Source organism: Pongo abelii, chromosome 3 (genome assembly GCF_028885655.2).
Source record: "Pongo abelii isolate AG06213 chromosome 3, NHGRI_mPonAbe1-v2.0_pri, whole genome shotgun sequence".
Lineage (NCBI taxonomy): Eukaryota > Metazoa > Chordata > Mammalia > Primates > Hominidae > Pongo > Pongo abelii.
Window position 1 is genome coordinate 140,429,797 of NC_071988.2, and position 24,501 is coordinate 140,454,297.

The following is a 24,501-nucleotide window of genomic DNA, read 5'->3' on the forward strand; positions in this document are numbered from 1 at the left end:
ACAGAAATCTTGTTCATTTGCTCAGTTTTAACCAGCACCTCTATATAGGCAACTCTTCAAATTCTCTCTCATCATGATTCCTTTTGAGCTCAAGACCAGCATTCCAATTAACTACAGCACACATCCACATAAAAGTTCTGCCAGCACCTTAGACTCAAAATTTTAGAGATTATGACAACATCTCTCCAACTATACTGGTCTTTCCTACAAGAAACTTACAAAAAAACACAATAAGCTAAAATAACCTGGGCTTGAAATCTCACTGTCTCCATGGACTTGTCCACCTCACTTGGCATGCACAACCAGTTAATTGTGAAGGCCCATGTGGCTCTTCTAGTTCCAGTAGCCAAATTTAGATCCTCAATTTCTTTTTCTATTATTTTTAATTGTGGCAAAGAAAACATAAAAATTGTCATCTTAACCATTTCAAGTGTACAGTTCAGTGGCATTAAGTGCGCTCACAATGCTGTGCAACCATTACCACTATCCATCACAGAATGCTTTTCAGCTTTCAAAACTGAAACTGTACCCATTAAACAACCTCTGTTTCCTCTCTCCAGCACCTGGCAATCACCATCCCACGTTCTGTCTCTATGAATTTGACTGCTCTACATACCTCATACAGAATCATTACATATTTATCCTTTTTGTGGCTGGCTTACTTTACTTAGCATAACATCCTCAACATTCATCCATGTTGTAGCACGAGTCAGACTTTTCTTCCTTTTTGAGGCTGAATGATATTCCATTGTATGTATATACCACATTTTGCTTATCCATTCTTCTTCCATAGATACCTCGTTGCTTCCTCCTTTTGGCTATTGTGAATACTGCTGCTATGAACATGGATATGCAAGTATCTTTTTGAGACTCTGTTTTCAATTATTTGGGGTATATACCCAGAAGTGAAACTGCTAGGTCATATGGTAATTCAATTTTTTTGTTTGTTTGTTTAAAGAAGTCTTACACTGTCACCTGGGCTGGAGTGCAGTGGTGCGATCTCGGCTCAGTGCAACCTCCACCTCCCGGGTTCAAGCGATTCTCCTGCCTCAGCATCCCAAGTAGCTGGGATTACAGGCACCCACCACCAATGCCAGCTAATTTTTTTTTATTTTTATTTTTAGTAGAGACGGGGTTTCACTATGTTGGCCAGGCTGGTCTCAAACTCCTGACCTCGTGGTCTGCCCGCCTTGACCTCCCGAAGTGCTGGAATTACAGGCATGAGCCACCGCACCTGGCTGGTAATTCTATTTTTAATTTTTGGGGGAATTATCATACTACCCTCATTTTCTCATAGTTGGACAACTACATTAATTTCTAATGCTCCCTTGCCTCTAATCTCTCCTCTCATTATACAGACTGATGTCAGAATAAACTGTCTGATGCTCAATACAGATCACAATGCTTCCTTCTCTGAGAACAGGAAATTTACTGAGTCCTCAGAGCCTAGCACAGAGCATGGCACCACAAAGAGTGCTCATTAACTGTTGACTGAGTGAATGAATGCATGGATGAATGAATGGAACAACTCCACCTTCACCTTTAATTGTCCTCATGGCCTACTGAATTAACGAAAGTTCTTCAACGGCCTGACATTCAAGACTTACCATGACACTCATTTAACAAACATGTATAAAAACCGAAGAAATCAAAGATACAATGCTGGACCCAGGGGAAAATAAAAAGATAGACTGCATCTCAAAACAATGTCCCAGCTTTACTTCCCATTATTCCCAATACACATTCTCCCAACAATTTAAGTAGTTTACATTTCCAAAATATCTCCTATCCAAAAGTCACAGACTAGTGGGCCTAAGCCAAGAATCTGGCTGGAAAAGTGTTTTGTTTGGCATAGTGTTTGAAAAAATATTTGAATTTGAATATGTTTTGAGGGAAGGGGGAATATACTCTCTAATTATCCTGGTCCACATCACTTCATCTACAATGTCTGCCTAGACCCTAAAGAAATCTCAGTAAATTGTCAATAAGTTTGTGAAACTGTTTCTGCTCACTGTCCTAGTTCCCATGTCCAGGCTCATAGTTTAATCAGCTCAAATGTCACTTCCTCTATGAAGCCTTCCCAATCCTGTTTTCTTACGGAACTATGATTATTCTATTCTTACAGCATTTATCATATTTGAGATATGATATATGAAAACTATAGACATTTCTTATCAGGTCTATACATTGTAAGTACCTTGAGAGCAGGTTTATTATCTTGCTAATTTTGTTATGCCTTACAGCACACAGACAAGTACCTTAGACATGTTAGGCATCTGGTAATGACAAAGTGAATTAAAATTAAGTGAAGAAACTACATTTTGTTCAGAAAAAAAAAGCTGACTTGGCTGGAGACTTCACATTTCAAGTACACTTTACATGCAGATATATTCCATAAACTTATTAATGATAAACTCTCAGTTATATGACAAAGCTGAGGCCTTTTTTTTTCCGAGGGAACTCCAGGATGATTGTGTTAATACTTGCTCATGTATACACAGTGTACTGATTAGAGAATAGGGCTTCTGTGATCACACAGATACGGTTTTCAGTCTGGCTCCATTACTTTCTGGATGTATGGCCTGAAGCTGGCACTTACAGGGTCTCTAAGCCTAAGTTTCCTCAAGTAATGATGGTACGCACCACATGGGTTCGCCGTGAAGACTAAATGATACAATACATAGAAAGAATTTAGCCTACAGCTTGGCACATGGTAAATGTTCAATAATGTTAATTTTACTATCTAAAATCAACATTAAGATGAGCCAAGATGAATAGGAAAATGTGATTTTGTAATTCCTCTTTCCAAGTGCATGGTGTAAAAAATACATGTACAAATTAAATAAGCTTTTTCATTGTCTGAATAGCTAAGCCAACTCATTATTATACTTTATTTACAGTTTAAACTATAATTAAATTTGAAGATGTTTACAGCATATTTATTATGAACTCTACTTGGAATAATAAAAGGAAGATTATGCTTACAAAAAGTTCTTCAAAATGTACAATTTTTATTTGGTTCCTTGCCTGGCTGGGTGAGATTTCCCATCAATTAGACTTCTGGAATATTTCCAGATAACAGAGTTTGAAGATACTAAGACTTTTGTTCCCAGAAACAGATTTGACTCTCTGCCTAAGTTACTACTAAAAAAGCATATAATCAAGATCATGTCGCTTTTTTGGCAGAGAACTAGAAACTGAGAGCAGGGTTAGATTTATACTATGGTTGCAAAGATCAGCGAATAAATTTTCCATCATTAGTTACAATGGCTTTCTTACATTTAATTAAAACATTAAATGTTTGCATGTTGCCCAATGATTCTCCTTCAGTTAACAGCAGTTAGGAACAAATAAACTGTCTAAAAGTCATTATATTTTAGGACATGCTTCTTGCCTAAAATAAAGCATTTGTACCAAAAATATTCCTAAATTTCCCTAAGTATGTTCAGATGTTGCAATTTCTTAAACTAATAAAGCATCACGTTTTCTTTAACAACTAGTTCTACGTAATATATTGCAAAATAATCATATAAAGCAATGAAATAAATGCAATAAGTTATGTTAATGGAAAAAATTTTAAGAGCCAGTCAACTGAAAAAAATTCTAGTTAGGAAAAATGTTCATTATCGTCTATACTCAATACATGACTGCTCCCCTTGCAAACATCTATGAAAGAAATCTGTGGGTCAGAAGCTGTTTTCTGGGAATTGGGCATTAGCAAGCACTCATTTTTAGAAGAGAAAATAAGAAAATGAGTTAGAATGACCCTGTTTCTTCAGGTCTACACATGGTGCTTCAGATATGCGCTGAAATCTGAATGATACACAAGAAGATGTGATTTTCAAAGCAGTGAAGAATTTTAAAGCCTTGCAAGGTACCCATAATGGTGTCATTGTGACACTGGACAAGGGAAATGGCTAGTCCTGGGAATAGTAATACCCGCAAATTCATTGTTTTATTCATTCCACATACACTGATCAACTACCTATCCCATGGCAGATAGTGTGGTAAATGTCATAAAGATGACAGGATATCAGAATGTAAGAAGACGGCAGACATGTAAGAAGGTTTAAATTCCATGGGGATAAATGCTAAAACAGAGATATAGACCAAATTCCGTGAAAAAACAGAAGCTATAGTAAATAATTACCATGATAAAGACAGAGAAAGTTGCAAATGCATATACACAGTTAAAATTTCAGCCAGGCATTACAGAATAGGGAGGGGTTTGCCAGTTGGGGTATGTATAGATGTGACACGAGAATGGAAAGATACTCTGGTCAAATGAACATCTGGTATAAAGGCATGGAGTTGTCAAAGAGGCTGAGTTCAGAGTATGTGGTGAAAAGTTTTGTATAACTGAAGATACAGCTGAGGTGATAGTTTGGGGAGCAATGCTTAATGGCCTTATAAAGAAAGCTAAATTTTTTTTAATTTAATTTTTTAGAAAAGAAATAACCAATAGAGGTTTATGGGAGGTAGTGAGTGTGGGGGTGTGTCTCATGGTGACATTATAGAGCAGGAAAATCAAAGGCCAGGATCTCAGCCTGCTGAGATAGACAGTGTAAGGGGGATTCTGAGAGTCCAAACCATCGTGGTAGCAACAGGAGTGAAGGGAGGTACAGAAACACGTCAATAGTCCTACTAACCATTTTGGTTGAGCTTTTCTCTTGGAAGGAAAGTTTTTCTGAGACTCTTTACAAAATAAGGGAGGCAGAGGCACTGTACGGAACTACTGCATTAAGAACCAGGTATATTCTGTCTGGCAAGGACATAAAAAATTATTGTTTTCTATTTCTGACACCACATTTCAGTTTTTAAAAATAATTCCTCCAGTAGATGGTTTGGCAGTTGAATCATGTTAACAACCTGGGAGATGGGATCTGTGTCTTAGGCATTTCTACCACTCCATGGTACCACCAAAATGCTTTGTTGGTGAATCAAGAGTCAGTTCTTTACATATGAAAGTTATTCACTTGAATTTAACATCAATGTATAAACACTTGAAGTTCTGGGAACACTTACTCTGCAATAATCCAAAGTGGCAACATATTCATAAGATCCTAGAGACAACTCTGGTTTCTCATAGTGGTCCAGTCTTCTTCCAATGTGGTCCAGATGTTGGAAATAGAATGGTGGAACTAATAAAAACAAAATAGGAAAGAAAATATTTTGTTTTCATAAACACAGACAATTTAATAAGTTCTCAAAATTTATTATGAGAGGAAAGGAGTTAGTATCTGGAAAAACGTATTTTAAAGCTGGAATGTAGTATATCGTAAATACCTACTATTTTAAAAACATGTCTTGGAAAAAAGGAGGGTTCTTATTCTATAAGTTATTGATGACAAAGAACATTTATGATTTAAACCATCCTAGAGAAACAGGGTATAAAAGTATTGGTGTTTTTAAGTTGTCACAACCCAAATTCAATTGTCCCCATTTTATTACCTCTTTTAAAAAGAATTCTGACTTTTCTAACTACTTGAATTTTTAATACACCTAACAGAAATAAACATTCGTTATTTGAACTATACTATGAACTACAATATTTATTATGCTTTAATTAAGAGATGTCTTCACCCATGTGGAGTTTGCATGGTAATCTTTTAATGTTTGGGCTTAAGAGTGGAGAGGATTACTGTATTAGGGAAAGACTACACCACTAAGATCTTAGCTAAGGAACTTTAATTTGATTCAAATGTCTAAGAAGGTTAGTTCTGGCAAAGATCTGGAAGTCATCCAACAGCACAGGAACACTTATGAGTCACATACTGAACACTTGGACAAATATGGCTTGGTATCTCTGTAAAAACGAACTCCTGTTGCCTTGAGATTAATAGGGCTGGCTACTAAGCCACTGCCAATAAAAGTATTTAGAAAAACTACCAATGCTCTCGTTTTAAACTTTTTGTAAAGAACAACATTTGTAAAAACCATACAAATAATGCTTCTTGTTTTTAAACCAACAATTTGGCATTATTTATTTTTAGCTGTGAAACTGACATAAGAATAACAAGACTGTTTTCTGAGGTTGTTCTTTTTTAAAAAAAAAAAACCCACTGAGGCTTGATTGTTCTACGTTGTTACTGTATCATGGCCATTTCTTTTAAAGTAAATTTTATAAGGTTCTTATGCACATATGGATCTCTGAATTTGGAAGATTCAACTTCTTGAAAAGATTACGTAAGTAGAAACTGACAGGCTCAGCCGAGGTAAGTAAACTTTGAAGGTCTTAAATTGCTATTTTGTTACATTTAGACGAGATGGAGGATGCTGCCTTGGCTATCTTAGAATGCATAGTACAGTAGTTTCCATGTAGTATAACATACAATTCATTCACGTCTACACACAGAAATGTAATATGTGAAATGTTTTCCCTTTAAATTTTATTTTATATTCATTAGCATTTAATATTGTCTATCATCTTTTGTAAGCCAACATTCAAGTCATACCATAAATCATGTACTACCCTTTGGTCCCTGTCTTCCTGCATGTCTCTGACCACATGCACTCCCCACTGGACAATCTCTGGACACTTTGAAAGGAAATAAGGGTGGAACCACTAAAGCAAGCCTGCTGGGTTCTTTCTAACTCCAACAAACCTCTGTCTTTGTTAAACCTAAAAGAAGACAGGTGTCAGCATACATCTATGGGAGTCTGGCTTCCTTGTAGGGACACATATTTAAGCCTAGTATAAATAATTCTATTGGAAAATAAACATGGCAGCTTCCTAGGAATGGATACCTGAGGGAACATAATCTGCTGTGTTGAGACACAAGAATTCTGAGTCGTTTTTCTCTTCCTGGAAGTGGCTGGGCCTTTTAAGGCCCTGAGCCGACACTTTGGGTAGGAGGCCAAAGAGTCACGGCAAACTGAAGATCCTTGCTGCTCTTCATGATGGGTATGATTTTGGTCACCTTTCTAAGAAAGCTGGGGGCTTGGGTGAAGACATCTGAGGAGCTGGTGGGCTCGCTGGAGGACTTTGTCCAAATGCTTTGGGAGAAGCCTCTGTCCCTTCTCAGGATTTTTTCCTCTAAAACTAAAGCACAGAGAAATGAATTGTCACAGGGTTCCTGAAATCCAGGTCCCAAGACTGAATGATAGCCATGAATTTGGTTGCAGATTTCATCCAGGTTGAGAGAGGAAACAAGATCTTCCTTAGAAAGAGAAGTAAGGGTAGAGAACTAACAGAATCTGGTCTCAATGGGATATCCAATTTGCCCTGAGTGAAAACCATAGTTAATGCAAGGACAGAAATGTACCAAGAGGCTTAGGCCATAGTCTAGGATGAGTCTAGAAGCCAATGATTCAACTCCACAGCAAGGTGCGTTTAAGAACTGACCAAAGGTCTGCATGAGAAGCACTCGCAAGGCCAGTCTCTGGCGCCCTAAGTTGGGTAAAGCCATGGACTGTGTGTGTGCGAGATAAGATGGTAGGGAAATAAGAAGGCAAGCAACGCTCTCCCACCAGAGAACGCTCACAGAGCCAAGATGCCATGAATGTAATGATGTAGGAGGAATACTGTCCCCAGCTGAGTTGGCATTAGGGAGTAGCCAGCACCCATGGGTAGAACCGTGTGTTCACAGGCAGACAGTGCTATACGTTCTTCAGATCTAATTACCTGCAGGGAAGCCTGTCTACAAAGATAAGAAACAGAGAAGAAAACTCATACTCTAATAATCATCACATGGTTCAAAAAAGTCAATGAATATGGGAATGTTCTCAACCTCAGTATGTACCCCATTTAACAACAAATAATTAAAAATATAGAGACATGTTATAAACGTAATAAGTGTGAAAACACTTTCAGCAACTTAGCAGTTTTCTTCAAAATCAGTAAATTCATACTGGAATAAAACAAAATATAATGAATATGGGAAAGCCCTTTTCAATAATGTTCCTTCCTCCTTAAACAATCCAACATTTACATCAGAGTGAAAAAAAAATCTATATAAGTATTAAAGCCCTTGGTTATACCTAAGCTGTTCCTAAGTATCAATGAGCTCATTTTCAAGGATAAACTTGAGAAGTGACAAAAGAGGAAAAGTCTCCCAAGTTTATCATCTGTAATCATAAGAGGTAAAAATCTTCTTTTGTTTTCCACTGAGGCTTTGTGGAAGGGGATTAAGAAATAAACTTTTTCCCCGTACATTTGAGTTTTCTAAGAAACATTTCAACTTCCATGTGGGGCTCATGTATTTACCTAAGGTTAAAAGGGGCTTAAATTTCCCAAATAGAGCCTGTCATAGTTGGTTTCCTTCTAGAAAATCATAAAGAAGGTACTGCTATATAGAAAAAAGAATGTATGCTTTTCCTAAACCAAGAAGTATAATACATTTTACTTAATAAAGAATTTCACAAAGAGCTTTTAATGGCACTGCTTACCATCATTCACACAGTTGCAAAATCCACACTGATACCTCCTTCCTCCTTCGATGAACTGCATAAATGGGCACATGTAGGCCTTGCACCTGTTGCATCTGACTGGTCCACTCTCGCCATGATTTACCAAGTAAAGGGGACTCTATGGAGAAGCAAGAAAAATTAAATGAACAGGTAAGTATAGGATTTCTAGGTACTATAATTTGGAAAGTCTTTTAATGGCACTTTTTTTTTTTTTTTTTTTTTTGAGACAGAGTCTTGCTCTGTCACCCAGGCTAGAGTGCAATGGCATGATGTTTGCTCACTGCAACCTCTGCCTACAGGGTTCAAGTGATTCTCCTGCCTCAGCCTCCCGAGTGGCTGTGATTATAGGTGCCTGCCACCACACCTGGCTAATTTTTGTATTTTTAGTAGAGACGAGGTTTTGCCATGTTGGCCAGGCTGGTCTCAAACTCCTGACCGCAGGTGATCCACCCACCCTGGCCTCCCAAAGTGCTGGGATTACATGCGTAAGCCACTGCGCCTGGCCTAGTGGCAACTTTTAAGGAACTCAACTCTTAGCTTTTGCCCCAGGACAGTAAAGATGTGTTTATTGATAACATGAATTCAAAGCCATAAGATGTTGTCCAGAATACCCAAACAAAAGTTAATTTAAGTTTATCTCATTTATAAGGATATATCAATATATGTATATTTATGTCTATGTGTGTATGCATATTTGCCAATATGTGTGTGGAGAGAGAACATATAGTGATGGTAATAATACCTAATTATTCTTACGTTAAAAACATTCTACACAACTTGTGTCACACATTTTGCTAAGTTTCTTCATAGATTATAAATAAAGAGAATTGGGTCTGATTTTAAAAGTTCTAGTTTGCATAGCAGTATGCTGTCTACGTAGTTCCGCCAAAGCACATCAACTATTTCTTCAAAAATGCAGCTATTTGAAGAAATATGCAGTAATGTTCATTTATTTAGGCAAGGAGGTCGATTCTACCTTTTCTGTTAGTTTATCAGAAAAAAATGTTTCACAGAATACTCACAGTGTAGCTGGCCATGCTTTGCCAGAACTGAAAAAATAAATCATTCAATTGCTTCTTCCTCATAAACATACATAGAAAGCATGACACATCTTTTACAGTTTAAAAGTAAAAAAGTTCAGCATTAAGTCTGCCTTCCCAACTCTTCTGGCTTTCGGGAGAAAGCCACAGAGATACTTGTTTTTGTAAATCTCCTTAAAGATGACATTTAAAGAAAAGCTTGAGAATTGCAGGCTTTGGCATGTCAATTAAATTTTTCTTTACTGAAAATGATATAAATAAAGCAGACTGCTTTTGAACGGAGGCCTGAAGAGCAGGAGGTCAGTGGGGTAGGGGCATCAGGCCGTTTTCTGCTTCAGTCTTAGAAAACCAAGATCCCCCATTGTCCCTGCCCAGATGTTCAACGTGAAAGCTGAGGTTTCAGAAATCAGTTGGGAGGTCTCAGAGCAGAAAAAAACAGGTTTAACACAATACTCAAAAGAATCAGGGGAAGGATTTAAATTTTTCCTTTAATCATTCCCCTCTATTTCTGCACTGCCCTCTTCCCCACCTCTTGCCTCAAGAAAGCCAGAAGACAGATTGGATTTTCTTGTTTATGGTCGCTTCTGATCCACAGCATGGGCCTGGCTCTGGTGCCCTACTGGTAGGGGTTGTGACAAGGATTAGGTGAGTAATACATGCGCAGTGCACAGCATTGTGCCTGGCAAAAAGTAGTTGGAAAATTTTTATCCAGAACAGCCTTTCCTCTCTCAAAACCACTCAGCTCAGGACAGAGTCATCTTTGACAGGAGGGCAAGTACGAGATGGGCTTCAGGTCCTGAAGGCTACCTGGTCAGTTATTGTAAAAACATTATTGTAAAAATGATCTAGAAGACAGAGAATAAACTTTCAGGGGATTCTGATATACTCTAATGGTTAAAAGTTGAGAGGCAAAATGGATTTTTAAAACACTCTGGGAATTTTATTTAAATACATAGTCACACATACAAATTCATATATCTGATACATACACCACTCTTTCAGATAAACTTTTTGTTAGAAAGGCATATAGTGACAAATGTTTGTTCTCTTCAGCTGGTAATAGGAAGAAGAGGAGGCAAGAGAGAAGCAAAAGCATGCAGGTACAAAAAAAAGAGATTCTTAGAACAATAAATGGAAAGCTAGAAGAGTAAGAAGCGGAAGACAACAAATACGTGCTGTTCTGGTAGCGTCCTCTGGATTAAAAGTACAATTATCCATCATGACTCCAGTTACTGCTCTGTTCCACAACTCCAACCTCTGAGATCAGGAGATGCTTTCAGAACTTAAAATTGGGAGAAATTCTGCAGTTTCCATTCACTCAGCCAAGTTTACTTTTCTCATCCTTTTATTTTCAAAAAGTCCAAAGGCTGTAACAAATCCCCTGATTTTAGAAACCAAATATGATCCAATTATATGCTAGACAAGCCAAAAGTAATGGAAGCAAATTTGACCCTATTATCACTGATATGATTTGCTCAAAACCAGACCCAGCCTAAAATTACTGTGAAATTGTCAGCAACGAACACCTATGCATTCCAGTCCTGACAGACTCAAACTTGCAGGACTGAAAATGAATGTCTAACAAGAAACTGGAGTCAAGTCATGACTGTGTCTAGGCTATTAAATACACTTACAGTTTTTTCAATTTTCACTTTTTTAGAAACCAGATGATGGATAGGTAAGTAAGGTCTTCAGAAAACTGAGGTGACAGTAAAGAATGTTAAAAGCTTTTTAACTGTTTACATTTTATTTTCAGGCAACAGGGCAAGGGCTTCTAAATTACACTGGCTTGTTTCATCTCTCTCAGGCCATGCTGAAAAGCATCAAAGATTTCCCTTTGCACTCTCCAGATGTCAGCTTATCTGCACCACAGTAGTGTGCATGAGCTCATAAATAGCTAACCTTACTTTTCTTTTGAGTTCGATCTTGGTGTGCATGGCTTTAACAAAAAATCAAATTACTTTTCAAAAAATTGCCTAAGTTATCTTTTTTCCTTACCAAGGGAATTATATTTACCTCAGAAATATTTTCCAATTTTAAAAATTTTGTTTACAAATGTACTTTAATATTTAGCTCTTAGTATATCCCTGTCTGCCCTTTCTTTTCTGTTCTTAAGTGGAAAATTGAAAAGATAGAAAGACTGGCTATAAAAACCTCACCTGGCTATTGTTTGGTTCTGGCCCTGTGTGGCATGAGTTTACACAACATGAAAATGATAGGGAGGCTGAGGAAAAATGTGAATCTTTTCCTTTATTTTTGGATTAACAGGGGTGTGCCAAATCCTATGCTGATACTAATTTTAATAAAAGTGCTTTAATTGAATAAAATGTATCTCTTGTGTATGTATATAAACACTGGTTGATTTTGGACCACAAGTGAGAATATCATTCTAAGAAATGAGGCTTAGTACTAAAATGATATCCAACAATTAAGAAACAAAATAAAACAACTTTTGATTATTTTTCCATGTAAAAGAAGCAGACATCAAGATGTAGCCACCAATGCCTTCTTAATACCACTAGTAAAATTTTAAAAGTCTTCTTATTTGAATACATTATCAGTTTTCCAAGTATTCCTGCCATCCTCTTGGGTAACTTTAACATTTGTACCACAGGTACCTTTGAGGGACTTACAGTGTAGCGGGGTAGAAAGACAGTAAATAAAAAAGTACACACAAATGCCATGAAAAAAACAGGGTATGAAAAGAAACAATACTTGGCAGAACATCATAAACAAGAGCTCTTTTTAAAGCTCTTTTCAGCTTAGAAAGGCGATGTTAAACTATTCACAGATTGTATTTCCAAAACAAACACAGATGCTCAAAGAAAATAAAGTACAGTGTAGAAAGACCCATCATGAAAAATCTGTATCCAGTTTGTAGGCTGTGTGTATTTTTGTTTTGGCATCTATATTATTAAGAAAATCTGAATACCCAAGCGCGGCTACAGTATTTCTGTTTTAGGAAAGTAATGAACTGCAGTGAGGAATTAAAGAAAGCAGCTAAATACCAAAGTGTTTTTATCACATAGATCCAATAGGTGGCACTGTGCAACTAAAAATTAAGGCTGTATATACCTTATCAGTAGGCAAGAAAACAACCAAGATATTCATGCTACATTCATTACATGTAACTCTAGTAACTTTTAACTGAACTTGCTTTTCTCGAAGAAACTTTTGATAATGGTTTAAAAATATTCTGGGCCAAACAAAATACGAATAAACATGGAATACAAGACAATTTTATGCATACATTGTATAGAAACTACAGAATGTGCCACATTTACTAATTGCCAAGAAAAACTTATTTTTAAAGTTCCTAATCCTCTGCTGACTTTCCTTGAGTATATGTAGGGAAACAGAGGTGCGGTTGGGATAGGGAGCCACAAAGTGGAGCAGGCAACCTAATGACAGCCTGGGAAGCAAAGAGAACGACGACACGAATGCCCTGCTACCAGCGTCCAAGCCCACTCTCCACATTAGCCATCATGGTGCAAAATAACAAAGCAACAGTGACATCTGGGGCGTCCTGGCACACAGCAGTACACTGCGATGAAGAAAAATGATTTTCTAAAGCAAACACCTAGCTTCCTGTTGGAACATCCTATCACAGGCATGGCGCTGGCAAAGGGCAGAGACAGAGTAGCCAAAGCCCAGATTTCAGGAATACTCTGAATGAGTAATGTCATACCCACCCACACCCAGGATATTGCTGGGTGAAACTGGCCCCATCTCTCCTTTCTTCTCTCATTTGTCCACTACCCACTCTCCTTATCTTTCAGCACCGGAGTTCATGTAAGTTCTAATATACACACACAAACTCTTCAACCACCTACTTTCCCCTCTCCTCTAACACTTATTCACTAATTTTTTTAAAAAACTTATTTTACATTTTCAATGTATACTTCTTCCTCCATCTCTTTTTTTTTTTCTCTCTTTATTTCCTTCATTAGAAATATTCAGGAAAGTAATCAGCATCCTGGGACTCTACAGTTGTCCCCACAGCACCAATATTCCACTTATAAAGTGCCTGAAGGAAATATCTTGGCTAAGCAGTTACTGGTCATGGGAAAGAAATTTTTGCCTACAATGGGACCTAAATAAGATGAGAATATTTAAAATAAGACCTGCCAAAATGTTATACAGTTTTCCAGCCTGATTTAGGATCATATTCGGCATCAACTTGTATTTCCCAGGAAATCACTGTAAATGTATCTCTCTAGCAGCAGTGATTTCCTATTGTCAATGTAACTTTGGCAAGCGGCTACTTCTTGGAATTGGAGCGCTGCTTATTCTTTGGAACTGTCTCAAGAGGAGGTCAGTTGGTAATTTGGATTAATTGGGGGATATAAGTAGAAGCATGGAAATGGTATGTGAAAAGATAATCCAGAACCTGTGATGAACAACTACCCTTTAAAAATGTTAAACATTCAGACTATTAGGCATGCTGGAAGACGAGCAGAGTCAGTCAGATTCCCAAAGGATTATGACCAGAGGCTATAAGGAAAAGAGTCTGTATCAACTGCATTTATTAAAGACATTTCCATGTGAAAGAGAAATGAGAAGCAGCTTATATGTGCTTTCTACTTTTAGCTTTACCATATATGACATTTACTTGGCCTATACGGACAAAAAAGGTACAATTCAATAGGCTATTTACTGTACCAGTGCTTTTTAGAGAGCAATACTATTCTATTTAGACTTTTTTCAATACGTGTGAAATGAAAGAATATTTTCTGAATTAAAAAATAAAATCCATGGCACATGTATACATATGTAACTAACCTGCACATTGTGCACATGTACCCTAAAACTTAAAGTATAATAATAATAAAAAAGAAAAAAAGAAAAATAAATAAAATAAAATCCTATCATGTGTCTTCTAAAAAGAAACAGAGCTTGAGGATAAGACACTTAATACATTGTATTAGTTCTAAGACTATATTTATATTTTTATAAATAATGTTTATTAAAAAATTTAATGCTTTTAGTTGGCTCTTCTTAACCTAAAACTTTGCTTTTTTGCATTTTCAGAAGATTTTAGTTTTCTTAGTTTGTTAGTGACACTTGGGAGATTGTTTTCCTTTTTTTCTTTGAACAATACTATCAGAGAGTCTATTTGTTCTGTCTTAATTATATCTACAGCTTGTATTAGATTTGGATACCTCTTTAATTTGGAAGTTAGTTTTTTATTTTTGGGTTTCTTTTCATTGAAAAATACTGAAAAATTTTACTGATTCAGACTTTTCATGATAAATGTAAGAGCATAACTATTATCTTTATGGTCTTATGGTCATTTGTAGTTTAAAATGTTCTCATTTATAAAATCTCAATTTGATATTGAGGGGCTAACAACCCAGGGAGTGGGGAATTCCCATCCACATTGTTCAGAGGAATGCAAGGTCAGTGATAGGAAGTGACTCATGCAACAAATTGCAGAGCTGTAGCTTGAATTCTGATTTCTTCCAGCTATTTATGTCCTCTATGCTATATGTGCAAGAAACAGCTTGCAGACTGGATCTGTAGAAAAGCATACAGTTTCAGAGAAAGGTACCATTCTCGCTGGTCTGTGACTTGAATCAAGCCCTTAAACCATGCTCCCTGGTAAGCATTCTAATTGTCTCTGGTCATTTCTCTCTCCCATTCTCTATAGGAGCTGCCATATACCTTTGCATCTTTATTAAGCTCCTCCCCATAAGCTCCTTCTCCACCTCCCCTGGCAGTTAAATTTACATTCTTCTTCACAAAGAAAACAGAAAACTTCAGGTAAGAACTCTCTTGACTTTCCCCCACTAACTGACCAGCATCTGTCCAACACTTTCCTTTCTCTCCTTCTCCTGTTACAATGGAAGGGGTATCCCCTCTCTTCTGACTTCTCAGAGGCTTTGTCTAATCCTGGACCAGGTCTAAATCTGGCCCCTCAAGATCCTTTCATCCACAAGGGAGAAATATATTTTGTCTAATTCCAGGCCACTTGCAGGAGACATATTTAATTGCCATATGTTCCCATATAACCTTGTGCCTGAAAGCACTTATCACACTATTTTACTTTTCAAAACCACAACTACATTCTCAAATCCATGACTCACAGGTCCAGCCTGTTTACTGTTGTATTTCCTGTAGCACAATACCTGAGACAGGGGTCGGTCAATGGTTTCTGAATGAACAAACACAATAGCTCAAGTACCCACAAATATACACTCAGGATAACTTGTGATAGGTGTTAAAGCAAAAGGTCAAAAAAAAAAGAAGAAATCTTCAGAGGGGTCAGTAAAGCCTTCGTTCGAGGAAGATATGGGCACTTATGAGGAGCTATTTGTCCACTGAGAGAGAGAGAGTAAGAATTTCAACCAGTGAGAACAGCTTAACACAGGAGGAAAAGCCCACGGTTTGTTGGTGACCAGCAGGCAAGTAGCCTTGAACAGCTGGGATGAAGGGAGATAAAGAGAAAGGCTGGAGTGACTTTGAGGAGAGCCTTCAAAACCAGGTAGGGTAGTAGTATACTGACTCAGCAGGTTTCAGACAGACAGACGCATACACACCCCTACCTAAAATCTGTTGTTACTACATGGTAGGAATTCTGATAGAAGTTAGTAAGATATTTCACCATTCATTAAAATGATATCCTTGGGAAAATAGTACATTTGGTATAAATTTTGAAACCTGCTTATAAATTAGCATATTCTATCACATGTTTTACCAATATCATGAAGGGTTTTTAGAATTTTTGTTTGTTTCATCATCTCATATTTCACTCAATTCATTAAATTTTGGGTTTATGTTTAAAATAAACTCAAAATATGTTTGAATACTGTGAACAATTTTCAAATTGAATTTCTAACTAAAAAACTTCACCCCTTAACAGCAGTATGTTAGCTTCACGTTCACCACTGATCCCAAGGGCCTACAATACAGAGTAAATTCTCAATAAATATTTGAAGGATGACAAGGAAGAGAGATAGGGAAGGAGTTAGGGAGGGGAAAACTGAAGGAAGGGAAAGGAAGGGGAGGGGAGAGGAGAGGAAGGGGGAGAGGAGTGGAAGGGGAGGGAGACAGAGAAGTAGCCTCTGGAATTGAGGATATCTGCCAGTTCTATCACAGAAGATCTGGGTGTGATGAACCCTAATGTGCTTTCATCCCAAAATATACACTGATAACTATACTAGGAGATTCGTCTCTTGGAATGGCCAAAAATGCTTTAAAGCAAGCACAGCTATGACCTTTCTACCTAGGCCTCTAATGCCAGGAGGGCTTTTTGGTGGGAAGGTCACATTAAACTGTACACTGAAGTCTATGAAACGGCAGCTCCTGGTGAGAGGGCATCTTTAGTTTCAGAAGGGAAAACAAATACCAGTGCAGTTAAGAGAGCACCTTAATCGGTTTTCCTGTCCTAGTTCATAACTAAACTATCAATGGTAGGTAATGATTCTTAAGCAAAAAATGGTCTGTTTGGATTGGGTTATGCTGACACAATGTTTCAAGTTAAGGGCATATTTGCAAAGATCAGCATTATTTTTCTTGCTAGAACAGATGTTTAAAACTTTTGAGTAAGATACTATCTCTCCAGAATTTTACGCTTGAGCAACATTTTGCCACATTTCTTACAATCTTTGACCTATTGTAACTTATCTTGTATCTCTATGGGAGAATTATATGTTGTCTAGTTACAGGCCACTAGCAGAAAATACACTTCATTGTTACAATAATGCACAATGTTCTACAAATGATTAATATATCTTAGACTTAAAACCCTTCTATAGCTAGTGTTTTTCTTCTATGACAGAACAATTGGCAGCTTTCCACTCCTCAAAGGAAAGTTGTGAAATACTCTAAAGATAAAAAGGTTTAAAAATAATAAGCCCAGAGGCAAACTATCTTTGTCTCTCTGGCAGAATTATAAATTAGTCAAAGTATTCCCTGCATTAGTCTTACTTCTTTATAAGTCCATAAAAAGAGATTTCCCTCCATGTGAGGGTCTGAATTTATTTATTTATTTATTTATTTACTTATTTATTTTTTATTATACTTTAAGTTAGAGGGTACATGTGCACAACGTGCAGGTTTGTTACACGTGCCATATTGGTTTGCTGCACCCATTAACTCATCATTTACACTAGTTATTTCTCCTAATGCTATCCCTCCCCCAGCCGTCCACCCCCCCCAACAGACCCCGGTGTGTGATGTTCCCCACCCTGTGTCCAAGTGTTCTCATTGTTCAATTCCCAACTATGAATGAGAACATGTGGTGTTTGGTTTTCTGTCCTTGTGACAGTTTGCTCAGAATGATGGTTTCTAGCTTCATCCATGACCCTAAAAAGGACATAAACTCACCTTTTTTATGGCTGCATAGTATTCCATGGTGTAGCCACATTTTCTTAATCCAGTCTATCATTGATGGACATTTGGGTTGGTTCCAAGTCTTTGCTGTTGTGAATAGTGTCACAATAAACATACGTGTGCATGTGTCTTTATAGTAGCATGATTTATAATCCTTTGGGTATATACCCAGTAATGGGATCGCTGGGTCAAATGGTATTTCTAGTTCTAGATCCCTGAGGAATCATCACACTGTCTTCCACAATGGTTGAACTAGCTTACAGTCCCACCAACAGTGTAAAAGCATTCCTATTTCCCCACAACCTCTCCAGCATCTGTTGTTTCCTGACTTTTTAATGACTGCCATTCTAACTGGCGTGAGATGGTATCTCATTGTGGTTTTGATTTGCATTTCTTTGATGACCAGTGATGATGAGCATTTTTTCATGTGTCTGTTGGCTCCATAAATGTCCTCTTTTGAGAAGTGTCTGTTCATATCCTTTGCACACTTTTTGATGGGTTGTTTTTTTCTTGTAAATTTGTTTAAGTTCTTTGTAGATTCTGGATATTAGTCTTTTGTCAGAGGGGTAGATTGCAAAAATTTTCTCCCATTCTGTAGGTTGCCTGTTCACTCTGATGGTAGTTTCTTTTGCTGTGCAGAAGCTCTTTAGTTTAATTAGATCACATTTGTCTGTTCTGGCTTTTGTTGCCATTGCTTTTGGTGTTTTAGACATGAAGTCCTTGCCCATGCCTATGTCCTGAATGGTATTGCCTAGATTTTCTTCTAGGATTTTTACAGTTTTAGGTCTAACATTTAAGTCTTTAATCCATCTTGTATTAATTTTTGTATAAGGTGTAAGGAAGGGATTCAGTTTCAGCTTTCTACATATGACTAGCCAGTTTTCCCAGCACCATTTATTGAAGAGGGAATCCTTTCCCCATTTCTTGTTTTTGTCAGGTTTGTCAAAGATCAGATGGTTCTAGATGTGTGGTGTTATTTCTGAGGCCTCTGTTCTGTTCCATTGGTCTATATCTCTGTTTTGGTACCAGTACCATGCTGATTTGGTTACTGCAGCCTTGTAGTATAGTTTGAAGTCAGGTAGTATGATGCCTCCAGCTTTGTTCTTTTGGCTTAGGATTGCTTTGGCAATGCAGGCTCTTTTTTGGTTCCATATGAACTTTAGTTTTTTCCAATTCTGTGAAGAAAGTCATTGGTAGCTTGATGGGGATGGCATTGAATCTATAAATTACCTTCGGCAGTATGGCCATTTTCACAATATTGATTCTTCCTACCCATGAGCATGGAATGTTCTTCCATTTGTTTGTGTCCTCTTTTATTTTGTTGAGCAATGGTTTGTAGTTCTCCTTGAAGAGGTCCTTCACATCCCTTGTAAGCTGGATTCCTAGGTATTTTATTCTCTTTGTAGCAACTGTGAATGGGAGTTCACTCATAATTTGACTCTGTTTGTCTGTTATTGGTGTATAGGAATGCTTGTGATTTTTGCACATTGATTTTGTATCCTGAGACTTCACTGAAATTGCTTATCAGCTTAAGGAGATTTGGGGCTGAGATGATAGAGTTTTCTAAATATACAATCATGTCATCTGCAAACAGGGACAATTTGACTTCCTCTTTTCCTAATTAAATACCCTTTATTTCTTTCCCTTGCCTAATTGCCCTGGCCAGAACTTCCAACACTATGTTGAGTAGGAGTGGTGAGAGAGGGCATCTCTGTCTTGTGCCAGCTTTCAAAGGGAATGCTTCCAGTTTTTGCCCATTCAGTATGGTATTGGCTGTGGGTTTGTCATGAATAGCTCTTATTATTTTGAGATATGTTCCATCAATACCTAGTTTATTAAGAGTTTTTAGCATGAAGAGTTGTTGAATTTTGTCAAAGGCCTTTTCTGCATCTATTGAGATAATCATGTGGTTTTTGTCATTGGTTCTGTTTATGTGATGGATTACACTTACTGATTTGCATATGTTGAACAAGCCTTGCATCCCAGGGATGAAGCTGACTTGAATGTGGTGGATAAGCTTTTTGATGTGCTGCTGGATTCGGTTTGCCAGTATTTTATTGAGGATTTTTGCATCGATGTTCATCAGGGATATTGGTCTAAAATTCTCTTTTTTTTGTTGTGTCTCTGCCAGGCTTTGATATTAGGATGATGCTGGCCTCATAAAATGAGTTAGGGAGGATTCCCTCTTTTTCTATTGATTGGAATAGTTTCAGAAGGAATGGTACCAGCTTCTCTTTGTACCTCTGGTAGAATTCGGCTGTGAATCCATCTGGTCCTGGAATTTTTTTGGTTGGTAGGCTATTGATTATTGCCTCAATTTCAGAGCCTTTTATTGGTCTCTTCAGAGATTCAACTTCTTCCTGGTTTAGTCTTGGGAGGGTGTATGTGTTGAGGAATTTACCCATTTCTTCTAGATTTTCTAGTTTATTTCTGTAGAAGTGTTTATAGTATTCTCTGATGGTAGTTTGTATTTCTGTGGGATCGGTGGTGATATCCCTTTTATCATTTTTTATTGCATCTATTTGATTCTTCTCTCTTTTCTTCTTTATTAGTCTGGCTAGCGGTCTATCAATTTTGTTGATCTTTTCAAAAAACCAGCTCCTGGATTCATTGATTTTTTTTGAAGGGTGTTTTGTGTTTCTATCTCCTTCAGTTCTGCTCTGATCTTAGTTATTTCTTGCCTTCTGCTAGCTTTTGAATGTGTTTGCTCTTGCTTCTCTAGTTCTTTTAATTGTGATGTTAGGGTGTCGATTTTAGACCTTTCCTGCTTTCTCTTGTGGGCATTTAGTGCTATAAATTTCCCTCTACACACTGCTTTGTATGTGTCCCAGAGATTCTGGCACATTGTGTCTTTGTTCTCATTGGTTTCAAAGAACATCTTTATTTCTGCCTTCATTTCGTTATGCACCCAGTAGTCATTCAGGAGCAGGATGTTCAGTTTCCATGTAGTTGTGTGGTTTTTAGTGAGTTTCTTAATCCTGAGTTCTAATTTGATTGCACTGTGGTCTGAGAGACAGTTTGTTGTGATTTCTATTCTTTTACATTTGCTGAGGAGTACTTTACTTCCAACTATGTGGTCAATTTTGGAATACGCGTGATGTGGTACTGAGATGAATGTATATTCTGTTGATTTGGGATGGAGAGTTCTGTAGATGTCTATCAGGTCTGCTTAGTGCAGAGCTGAATTCAAGTCCTGGATATCCTTGTTAACCTTCTGTTTCATTGATCTGTCTAAAAAGTCTCCCATTATTATTGTGTGGGAGTCTAAGTCTCTTTTTAGGTGTCTAAGGACTTGCTTTATGAATCTGGATGCTCCTGCATTGGATGCATATATATTTAGAATAGTTAGGTCTTCTTGTTGAATTGATCCCTTTACCATTATGCAATGGCCTTGTCCCTTTTGATCTTTGTTGTTTTAAAGTCTGTTTCATCCGAGACTAGGATTGCAACCCCTGCTTTTTTTTTTGCTTTCCATTTGCTTGGTAGATCTTCCTCCATCCCTTTATTTTGAGCCTATGTGTGTCTCTGCATGTGAAATGGGTCTCCTGAATACAGCACACTGATGTGTCTTGACTCTTTATCCAATTTGCCAGTCTGTGTCTTTTAACTGTGTCATTTACATTTAAGGTTAATACTGTTATGTGTGAATTTCACCCTGATGTTATGATGTTAGCTGGTTATTTTGCCCGTTAGTTGATGCAGTTTCTTCCTGGCATTGATGGTCTTTACAATTTGGCATGTTTTTGCAGTGGCTGGTATCTGTTGTCCCTTTCCATGTTTAGTGCTTCCTTCAGGAACTCTTGTAAGGCAGGCCTGGTGGTGATAAAATCTCTCAGCATTTGCTTGTCTGTAAAGGATTTTATTTCTCCTTCACTTATGAAGCTTAGTTTGGCTGGATATGAAATTCTGGGTTGAAAATTCTTTTCTTTAAGAATGTTGAATATTGGCCCCCACTCTCTTCTGGCTTGTAGAGTTTTTGCCGAGAGGTCCGCTGTTAGTCTGATGGGCTTCCCTTTGTGGGTAACCCGACCTTTCTCTCTGGCTGCCCTTAACATTTTTTCCTTCATTTCAGCCTTGGTGAATCTGGCAATTATGTGTCTCGGGGTCACTCTTCTCGAGGAGTATCTTTGTGGTATTCTCTGTAATTCCTGAATTTGAATGTTAGCCTGTCTTGCTAGGTTGGGGAAGTTCTCCTGGATAATGTCCTGAAGAGTGTTTTCCAACTTGGTTCCATTCTCCCTGTCATTTTCAGGTACACCAATCAAACACAGATTTGGTCTTTTCACATAGTCCCATATTTCTTGGAGGCTTTGTTCATTTCTTTTTACTCTTTTTTCTCCAAACTTCTCACTTTATTTCATTAATTTGATCTTCAATCACTGATACCCTTTCTTCCACTTGAAGGAATTGGCTACTGAAGCTTGTGCATGCATCACGTAGTTTTCACACCATGGTTTTCAGCTCCATCACGTCATTTAAGGTCTTCTCTTCACTGTTTATTCTAGTTAGCCATTCGTCTAATCTTTTTTCAAGGTTTTTAGCTTCCTTGCAATGGGTTTGATCATCGTCCTTCAGCTCGGAGAAGTTTGTTACTACTGACCTTCTAAAGCCTACTTCTGTCAATTCATCAAAGTCATTCTCCATCTAGCTTTGTTCTGTTGTTGACGAGGAGCTGCAATCCTTTGGAAGAGAAGAGGCACTCTGGTTTTTAGAATTTTCAGCTTTTCTGCTCTGGTTTCTCCCCATCTTTGTGGTTTTATCTACCTTTGGTCTTTGATGTTGGTGACCTACAGATGGGGTTTTGGTGTGGATGTCCTTTTTGTTGATGTTGATGCTATTCCTTTCTGTTTGTTAGTCTTCCTTCTAACAGGTCCCTCAGCAGCAGGGCTGTTGGAGTTTGCTGGAGGTCCACTCCAGACCCTGTTTGCCTGGGTATCACCAGCGGAGGCTCCAGAACAGCAAATATTGCAGAACAGCAAATATTGCTGCCTGATCCTTCCTCTGGACGCTTCGTCCCAGGGGGCACCCACCTGTATGAGGTGTCAGTCAGTCCCAGTAGGTGTCTCCCCAGTTAGGTTACATGGGGGTCAGGGACCCACTTGAGGAGGCAGTCTGTCCGTTCTCAGAGCTCAAACACCGTGCAGGGAGAATCACTGCTCTCTTCAGAGCTGTCAGACAGGGATGTTTAAGTCTGCAGAAGTTTCTGCTGCCTTTTGTTCAGCTATGCCCTGGCCCCAGAGGTGGAGTCAACAGAGGCAGCAGGCCTTGCTGAGCTGCGGTGGGCTCTGCCCAGTTTGAGCTTCCCTGGCTGATTTGTTTACCTACTCAAGCCTCAGCGATGGGGTACACCCCTCCCCCTGCCAGGCTGCTGCCTCACAGGTGGATCTCAGACTGCTGCACTAGCAGTGAGCAAGGCTCCTTGGGTGTGGGACCCGCCGAGTCAGGCATGGGATATAATCTCCTGGTGTACCATTTGCTAAGACCATTGGAAAAGCGCAGTATTTCGGTGGGGATGTTCCGTTTTCTCCAGGTACAGTCTGTCACGGCTTCCCTTGGCTAGGAAAGGGAAATCCCCTGACCCCTTGTGCTTCCTGGGTGAGGCGACGCCCCACCCTGCTTTGGCCGCCCTCCGTGGGCTGCACCCACTGTCCAACCAGTCCTAATGAGATGAAACAGGTACCTCAGCTGGAAATGCAGAAATCACCCGTCTTCTGTGTCAATCACGCTCGGAGCTGCAGACCGGAGCTGTTCCTATTCGACCATCTTGGAACAGACCCCTGAGGGTCTGAATTTAAATGACACTTTCTCAATCAGGCCTGCCCTGAATACCCTATTTAATCTACAAAACCCACACTCCACCTCCTCCCAGGCAGATGTCATCCCCCAAGTCTGCTCTACTTTTTCTTTCCTCCATAGACTTAGATAACCTTCTTACCAGGTTCACTGTCTAGTCTCCATTAGAATGTAAGCTCCATGAGGGCAGAGATCTTTGTCTGCTCTGTTCACTGACGTATCTCAAGTACCAAGAACAGTATCCAGCACATACTGGGAGAACAATGAGTATTCATTGAATTGAATTGGTTATTCTTAAATCCTTTTTGAAATAAGGTGACATAAAGTCTTTCATAAAATGGTCATAGTTTATAAATTATCATATCAAATAACAATGAATTATTGTCCAGATTATGGTATATGAGATGACTGAAAACATCACTAAAATCCCAGGAGTGATTATACAAGTATAAATAAGAGTATAAAACTGTTTCTGTAAAGAAGCTTAAGAGAACTCAAACCAAATGATCAATTCCCTTTAGAGTAGACACCTATGGAAGCTATGCAGTTGTCCAAATATGTCTAAAACTTTCTCTACAAATTCCTTTCAGAGTGGAAAAAAATATAGGGCTCTAAGGGTCACACAGTTCAATCTGTTATTGACATAAACACTGAAGACTGGCCAGGCATAGTGGTTCACGCCTGTAATCCAAGCAATTTGGGAGGCTGAGGCGGGCAGATCACTTGAGCTCAGGAGATCAGGACCAGCCTGGCCAACATGGCAAAACCTTGTCTCTATTTAAACAGAAGAAAACACTGGTAACTAACCATTCCCCGTGCTGTGGCTGGGCTACTTCCAGTAATACAGCAAATCATCTTTGGTGAATTAATTTGATTTGGACACACAGCCAAAAGTCATTTGAAGGACAGCATTTTTGAAAACAGG

The 24,501-nt window shown here is 38.3% G+C and overlaps 1 protein-coding gene across 8 annotated transcripts in view; it reads right to left on the reverse strand.

Moving 5' to 3' along the window:
- SEC24D (SEC24 homolog D, COPII coat complex component) overlaps positions 1–24,501 on the reverse strand; it is a 114,387-nt gene that overhangs the window by 37,268 nt on the left and 52,618 nt on the right. For all 8 annotated transcript variants that reach the window (XR_008524699.2, XR_008524698.2, XM_054554398.1 and 5 more), the window contains exons 9-10: positions 8,389–8,527; positions 5,026–5,141 (exon numbers count right to left, since the gene is read on the reverse strand). Coding sequence is in view for 6 of the 8 variants with exons in the window: in XM_054554398.1 (XP_054410373.1) it covers positions 5,026–5,141; positions 8,389–8,527 (255 nt within the window). In the remaining 2 variants the exon portion in view is untranslated. The remainder of the gene's footprint in view (positions 1–5,025; positions 5,142–8,388; positions 8,528–24,501) is intronic.